Source organism: Eleutherodactylus coqui, chromosome 11 (genome assembly GCF_035609145.1).
Source record: "Eleutherodactylus coqui strain aEleCoq1 chromosome 11, aEleCoq1.hap1, whole genome shotgun sequence".
Classification (NCBI taxonomy): domain Eukaryota; kingdom Metazoa; phylum Chordata; class Amphibia; order Anura; family Eleutherodactylidae; genus Eleutherodactylus; species Eleutherodactylus coqui.
The window spans coordinates 30262338-30271285 of record NC_089847.1 but is presented as its reverse complement, the minus strand read 5'-3'; the positions used below and the strand labels follow the sequence as shown (position 1 = coordinate 30271285).

Genomic DNA, 8948 nt, shown 5'->3' with positions numbered 1-8948 from the left:
TGCTATTCACAGTAATAGGCAAACAGAAGTCAATCAATGGCTGGAAGGTGAGGTGGGTGAGGTTAGCTGGAGCTCATGAATGTCAAAGGCTACTTTAAGTAGTCCTCTATGCATTTGCTGCTTAGTTTCCCCAAAACTACTGCACAGATCCACACAGCAGACATAGCTCTATAATCAATGTGACTGTTACTACCTAATGCTGGAAATAGATGGTGGCAGAGTGTCTTTAAAGACAAAACCATTTTTTAGGATTTTCATCTCTACTTTTCAAAAGCCTTAACTTTTTTATTTTTCCGTTCACATAGCCATTCATTGTGGGGTGAGCTATAGTTTGTATTGGTACCATTTCGGGTTATACATAATGTTTTTTATAAGATCTATTAATTGGGGAAGGGCAGGGTAAAAAAACACAATTTTTTCCATTTTTCCCATTTTTTTCAATGTTCACTATACAGTATAAATAACATGATAACTTTTTTTTCTGCTGGTGAGTACTTATCTATCTCGTGCAGCTGTCAGAGTCACACCTATCACCTACTGTACACCACCCTGCCTACTGTGTCATTTTTCATGCAAGGCGTATAAAGAAGCCCTATGTGAGATTTCTGACAGTGAACTAATTGCAGCCTGTGCTGTGCAATGCACCCGTGTTCGCACCCATAAGCAATGAATGCTGGAACTCCATGCATAAATAACAGAACCAGCACTGGACTGTTACATGAAAGTTTAATCTACGTATACAATATAGGGCGTTATATTAATTGTATAGTGTGCTATGACCTTCATTGTTAGTGTTACTACTTCTCTAAATGACAGGTCCACCATTGTTAGGCTATAATTATAGACCTCGGAAGGATGGAAGGCTGAGTCCACCTTGATCCAGCTATTTGAAACATGCAAGGATTGAACCCACAACCTTCAGGTCGTGAGCAAGAGCTTAGGACTGCATTCTGCTGCCCTAACACTCTGCACCACACAAGGCTCTTTTAACTGGTTTAATAATTTAAAAAATCTTCTATTGTGTGAAAGCATTAATTACGAGGAAGGCTGCATTTTTCGATGGAGGCCATTTTGAAATCTGCATTATTGAATTTAGCTTAGGTCTTTCAAATGTGAAAGGGGTTCTATGATTTATCAAGCTTGGTTAGAATCAACTCAGAAACACATTGGTGTCACTTTTGCCCTATCTTTACTTGTTTAGGAGTTAAGTGAGGATAAAGTTTTACCAAGTGCTTTACTTTCTGCTGGATGCACATGATTAAATGTTTCATCCTATCTTCGTGAACACTCTGAAGAATTGCAGGTGATATTTCTTAACAACACTGTAGGATTCTCTATTTCAGGTGAACCATATTGCATATTTTTTCTGCATACACAAGATAATTTAAATGGTCTCAAGAATACATGTAGAAGCCTGGTAAAAGGGTTATCGAGGTTTTCGGACTTAATGTCTTTGGACCTTTATCTCTGGGCCCATTGAAAGTCCCTTGTGTCATGTAAAGCACTATGTGAGATTTTGTCCTCACTTAGCTCCTAAACAAGTAAAGATAGGGCAAAACTGGCACTACTAGTGTGTTTCTGAGTCAATTCTAACCAAGACTGATATCTATATATATATAAGTGAAATCCCTCACTCAATGACTGACTGACAGACTTGCCATTAATTCTCTAACTTCCCGGTGTCGTACAAACTTGAAATTTGCCATAAACATTCTTTAGGTCCTACATAGGAAAAGTGAAGGGGTCACAACTTGATTATTCAATTTGAAGTGTGAAAACCTGCAAAAAAATGCAATACATGAGAATGTTTTTTTCTTGGAAACTATAAAGCCTAGGAAATTATTTTTTTTTGCACACACACTGCCTTCGGGTAATGGAGGGGCACTAAGCAGCCTTTTTCAGAAATTCATTGCCCAACAGCGATTCGTGATCAAAATGCGAACCTTGGAAATTCGTTATGTAAATAGAGAAATTAAAGGAGTCGCAACTTGATTATCTATCTCACCTCTATGTGTCTATACTGAGAAGAATCTTGCTCACATTTTTGTTTATATAACTAGGCCGCTATGGAGTGTAGTTGCACATAAACAAGATTTGGGTTTTTTTACCATCAGCCTTTTAAATTCTGTGCCATAGTGCAGGAGTTTTAAAAAAATTGTGGGAAGATAGGTCCTGCCCTATCTTTTCGGCATGTAGTTAATACTTTGTGCGAGAAAGTTAGGGCAAGTAGAAGTAACGGGTGAGAATCCCGATAGTGAAAACGAAACCACTGAAATCAATTGAAATCAATACATTTTGTCCCATTATGCGGCCGTGATTATCACTGCTGCATAATAGGACAAAAACATACCCATATGTTTAAGCCTTTCGAAAAATCTACCTTACCTCCTATGTGCATATATTGAAGAAAATCTACCTCACCTATAGAGAGGTGTCTATACTGGTGTCTATACTGAGGAGAATCTACCTCATTGCTATGTGTCTATACTGAGAATAATCCACCTCACCTCTATGTGTATATACTGAGGAGAATCCACCTCACCCCTCTGTGTATATACTGAGGAGAATCTACCTCACCTCTATGTGTATATACTGAGGAGAATCTACCTCACCTCTATGTGTATATACTGAGGAGAATCAACTTCACCTCTATGTGCATATAGTGAGGAGAATCTACCTCATCGCTATGTGTATATACTGAGGAGAATCTACCTCACCTCTATGTGTATATACTGAGGAGAATCTACCTCACCTCTATGTGTATATACTGAGGAGAATCTACCTCACCTCTATGTATATATACTGAGGAGAATCTACCTCACCTCTATGTGTGTATACTGAGGAGAATCTACCTCACCTCTATGTGTGTATACTGAGGAGAATCTACCTCACCTCTATGTTTATATACTGAGGAGAATCAACTTCACCTCTATGTGCATATAGTGAGGAGAATCCACCTCATCGCTATGTGTATATACTGAGGAGAATCTACCTCACCTCTATGTGTATATACTGAGGAGAATCTACCTCACCTCTATCTGTATATACTGAGGAGAATCTACCTTACCTCCTATGTGTATATATTTAAGAAAATCTAAATCACCTCTATGTGTATATACTGAGGAGAATCTACCTCACCTCTATGTGTATATACTGAGGAGAATCTACCTCACCTCTATGTGTATATACTGAGGAGAATCTACCTCACCTCTATGTGTATATACTGGGGAGAATCTACCTCACCTCTCTGTCTATATACTGAGAAAAATCTACCTCATCTCAATGTGTATATACTGAGGAGAATCTACCTCACCTCTATGTGTATATACTGAGGAGAATCTACCTCACCTCTATGTGTAAATACTGAGGAGAATCTACCTCACCTCTATGTGTAAATACTGAGAAGAATCTACCTCACCTCTATGTGTATATACTGGGGATAATCTACCTCACCTCTGTGTATATACTGAGGAGAATCTACCTCATCGCTATGTGTATATACTGAGGAGAATCTACCTCACCTCTGTGTGTATATACTGAGGAGAATCTACCTCACCTCTATGTGTAAGTACTGAGGAGAATCTATCTCACCTCCTATGTGTATATATTTATATTATAATATGACATTATAATGCATTGCTACAACCTGTGTACATCTTGGAATAATTGTCAAACTGACAAAAGTTTGTGTAAACTGTAACCATGGACACATTAAAAGCTTCATAACACTACATTACTAATGGTAAAATTGCAGCATCCAACCTCTCATTTGCACATTACCCTTAACTGACCAAGTGCCAACAGCCCACTGCAAATAAGATAATTCATTGAGGGTCACCATGCCACCACCTATACTGGTCATTGTCCTTAAATGACCCATCATTGCTAACAGCATTGATTCAGAACCATTGTCCATATACTCCTATATCAATGTATGAAATTAGAAAGCTTTTGTTCCTCTGCAAGAGAAAATTCCTCTAAATAGATACTGAACAACAGTGTGAATCTTTAAATCCTACCTACATAGTTACAAGTTATATTAATAATTAATTTGAACAGGAAAACAAAAACAAATCCATTCTTATAATTAAAACACTTATTGGCTCACAAAAATACATTTGTTTCTATTTAGGTTATTTCTAAAACAATGCATGTTGCAGCACTAAAACTAGCCTTCCTATAGATAAATAAATCAGTGACTAAATAAAGAGCAAAAAAACCAGAACATTCGCTCACAAAAATATATTTGTTTCTATTTAGGTTATTTCTCTAAAGAGTTATGCATTTTGAAGCATTAAGAGTAGCCATGAAAAATTAAATAACTTAAGCAATTAGAGGAAAAAAATATACAATGAAAAAATTGACTAAAGAATGAAAGAAAGGAACAAGGAATGAAGGAATGAAAAAAGGAAAGGAATAGATTAAAATGAGGAAGGAAGGAAGGCAATAGAGTAAAAGGAGAAAGGACAGAAGGAAGGAAATAGATTAAAATGAGGAAGGAAGGAAGGAAGGAAATAGATTAAAATGAGGAAGGAAGGAAGGAAGGAAGGAAGGGAGGGAGGAAGGAAGGAAGGAAGGGAGGGAGGAAGGGAGGAAGACGGAAGGGAAGTAATGAAGGAAATAGATTAAAATGAGGAAGGACAGAAGGAAGGAAATAGATTAAAATGAGGAAGGACAGAAGGAAGGAAGGAAATATATTAAAATGAGGAATGACAGAAGGAAGGACAGAGAAAGGAAGTAACAGCAAACAAAAGGATAAGGGGGAAGAAGGAAAAGGAAAGAAAAGATAAAGAGAAAAGAAAGGAAGAGTTAAGAAAGGAAATAAAGAAAGGGAGGCAGGGATAAGGAAGAAAAGATAAAGAAATAAAGGATAAGGAATGAGTGGAGGAAGGAAGGAAGGAAGGAAGAAATGAATGAAGGAAGGAATGGATAAGGGGGAAAGGAATGAGTGCAGGAAAGAATGAAAAGGAAAGAAAGGATAAGGAAGGAAGATAAAAAAGGTTAAGGAGGGAAGGAAGGAAAAGGAATGAAAATATATTTGTTTCCATTTTGGTTATTTCTCTAAAGAGTTATGCATTTCAAAGCATTAAATGTAGCTTTTGAAAAAATTAAATAAATTAAGCAAAAAGATTAAAAAAATATTAAATTAAATTTTTGAATAAAAAAATAAGGAAGTGACAAGGAAGGAAGGAAAATGAAAGAAAGGATAACAGGTAAATGAATGAATAAAGGAAAGTAGGAAAAGGAAAGAAAGGCTAAGGAGGGAGGGAAGGAGGGAAATGAAAGAAAGGGAAAAGAGGGAAGGAAGAAAGGAAAAGGCAAAATAATATAAGGAGAGAAGGAATGAAAAGGAAAGAAACCATAAGAAAAGAATGAAAAGTAAAGAAAAGGAGAAAAGGAAAAGGAAAGAAAAAGGAAGGGAGGAACTCCATTAATTATAATTTGCTTATTCATTCCTTAAAAAATTGCATTAGTTTCTCTTTAAGGTAATTTTCCTTAAAAAAAATCTGAATTTTGCAATCTTAAACTATCCATAATAATAATAATAATAATAGAAAATAAAAGCAAATGCAAATATAAAAACCTCAGAAAATCAAGTCTAATTTACACTACATAAGATACAATAGCAACATTTGATCTTCCACACAATGCTCACTCACTGCTAAAAGCCCTGCTCTTTCAAATGTCAATTATATATACTCACAGATGTAGGAGAGAGAGGGTAAAAAAAAAGTGACATTAAATAATAGCAATCAGTTTTGTATTACAGTCTGTTTGTTTTGTTCAAACACATAATTAAATTGGCTTCCACTGTTTTACATTGTTCGAAAATGAAAATGTCAGCAGCACATAAACATGACAATCACCTTAGTCACTGAGTGGAAGAATGTGGTTCTGCTTAGGTAAATAATGTTTTGTGGAGTCCATTTATGAATTACAAAGATTTTTTTCATGATTTTTTTTTTTTTTACGCTGGGTGTAAATGACAATTCAATTAGAACTCATTGACATGAGCGGCTTTCTCGAGCGGTGTTCCAAATGGAAAGCAACACAACGACTGGCTGCAAAAATCGGTTGATGCAGAATAATTATCTCCTTTGTCATCTCTTGTTTGAAGCTTATAACCATTTGTATATGCAAAACTAATGGGTACCAAACACTTCTTATCATTAGACCTGTTGTATATGGATGCTTCGTGCAACCTAAAATTTATTTGGATCCATAACATGGCACACATAGGAGCAAACATTACCAAACTGTATCATTCCACAAACACAGATGTTTTTGTTTTTTCTGATTCATTCCTATTGATTCAGCATTGCTGAAGTATTTTCTCCTAGAAGATATTATCCCCTTATTCTCATCCAGAGGAGTAGCTGTAGGTTGCATCTGTACCATGGTGCCTGAGGAGAAGGAAACGTCCCACTGCCCTATAGGAAGATAGTAGTAATTATTAGGAAATTATAGAACTAGTGTTTCTGGTGGCGCAGTGCACCACACAGCTCTGCTACATGCAAGTCACAAGCACACACACAGCTCTGCTACATGTACATGCACCTCAGAAATATTGCTAAATATTGCTAAAATACGTCCGTTCCTAACCACGGACACGCTAAAGACGCTCGTGGTTGCGCTCATCCACTCCCGGCTCGACTACTGCAACTCGCTACTCATTGGCCTCCCCCGCACTAGACTCGCTCCGCTCCAATCCATACTAAATGCAGCAGCTAGACTCATTTTTCTATCCAGTCGTTATTCAGACGCCTCTGCATTATGCCAGTCGCTGCATTGGCTGCCCATCCACTGCAGAACTAAATTTAAACTCCTCTACCTCACTCACAAAGCTCTGCATGGTGCTGCGCCACCATACATCGCCTCCCTCCTGTCAGTACACCACCCAGCGCGCTCACTCCGATCGGCTAACACACTCAGACTAAACACCCCTGTAATACGAACCTCTCATGCTCGCCTACAGGACTTCACCAGAGCAGCACCCATCCTCTGGAACGCTCTACCTCAAGGCATCCGGACAATTCCCGATGCACGAAATTTCAGACGTGCCTTAAAAACGCACCTCTTCAGGGAAGCATACCAAATCTCCTGACCTAGTCCCTCGCCCCTCCCTATGGTGCTCCACCCTGTTTGCCTTCTGATAAATGATCTGTACATAAAATTTCCTATTGCCTGTGTTCCCCACCCCCTGCACCTCCTGTACCACCCCCAACCCATTTGTGTCTAACCCAATGTATCTCACATTGTAATTGTTGTATTGTTTTGCATTTATCCATGCCTGAAAGCGCTGCGGAATATGTTGGCGCTATACAAATGAAGATTATTATTATTATTATTATTATTATATACATCACATACAGCTCTTCTACATACATTTTTCATCCCATACAAGAGGGATCACAACCAGCACAGCAGAGTCTGGCACACACTGATCACCCCCTGGTCATGTGACCCTGGGCTTCTCCCACACAGGTGCCTGATCACATGATGGTGACATCATCACAGGTCCTGTAAGCACATAGCTGCTGTCCGGCTAGGTGGTCACTAGTGTTCCATAGCAACTGAGGCCACGGGTGTTTGCGGGGGATGTAGTCCACCTGCAATCTGCATATGGATGAAGGACCTTTAATGACGTCACTGAAAGCTCCTATAGTAGCTATTAATATGTAAACCCCATTTTTATCAGTGCTTTTGCACCCATCAAAAACGTCAGATAGATGGGTTGTAAAAAATGGCAATGTACCTTGAGTTCCTGGAACTGTTGCTACTGCTTTGGTTGTTGATGTTGCTGATATTTGCTGAACGATGATAGAGGAGTTTTCACTGTCCTCACCACCATCACTGTCTTCACCACCATCACTGCCCTAACCACCATCACTGTCTTCACCACCATCACTGTCCTTGCCACCATCACTGTCCTTACCACCATCACTGTCTTCACCACCATCACTGTCCTCACCACCATCACTGTCCTCACCACCATCACTGGCTTCACCACCATCACTGCCCTAACCACCATCACTGTCTTCACCACCATCACTGTCCTTGCCACCATCACTGTCCTTACCACCATCACTGTCTTCACCACCATCACTGTCCTCACCACCATCACTGTCCTCACCACCATCACTGTCTTCACCATAATCACTGTCTTCACCATAATCACTGTCCTCACCAACATCACTGTCCTCACCACCATCACTGTCTTCACCACCATCACTGTCCTCACCACCATCACAGTCCTCACCACCATCACTGTCCTCACCACCATCACTGACCTCACCACCATCACTGTCCTCACCACCATCACTGACCTCACCACCATCACTGTCCTCACCACCATCACTGTCCTCACCACCATCACTGTCTTCACCACCGTCACTGTCTTCACCTCCATCACTTTCCTCACCTCCATTACTGTTCTCACCACGATCACTGTCCTAACCACCATCACTGTTCTCACCACCATCACTTTCTTCACCACCCTCACTGTCTTCATCACCATCACTGCTTTACTGGCTTGACATTGAAACATCAGCTTCTAACATAGCCAGCTGATGAGTAGCAAAATGTTCCATTTCTTCATAATCCCGTTTTTTCCTGGCAGTTTTCATCCCATTTTCAACGTTAATAGCAACGTTACTTTTAATGCAGAAAAAGTACTGCATGCAACCTTAGGCCTCGGTCACACAACCTTTTTTTGGTCCGATCTGCAGACGCGCTTGCGATCTGCAGATCTATAGAGCAAATGCATCCCAATGGGATCGGTCACATGTCCGCTTTTTATGCGGATGTGCGATCAATTATAGGACACAACGATACGCAGAACGCGCCTATCTGCATTCTGCGCATCACTGTGTTCTATATATGCGCTCAATGGGGCCGGTGGCAGCAGCGCCGACCCCATTGAGTACATATACTAAAGATTGTTCTCC

The 8948-nt window shown here is 39.5% G+C and overlaps 1 protein-coding gene across 1 annotated transcript; it reads left to right on the top strand.

The window, feature by feature from the left end:
* The first annotated feature begins 5856 nt into the window (after nt 1-5856).
* On the top strand, nt 5857-8537 carry LOC136581697 (uncharacterized). Its single transcript, XM_066582320.1, has 2 exons — nt 5857-5903; nt 7826-8537. Exons 1-2 carry the CDS (start codon nt 5857-5859, stop codon nt 8535-8537), a joined length of 759 nt encoding a protein of 252 aa, XP_066438417.1.
* Nucleotides 8538-8948: the final 411 nt, after the last annotated feature.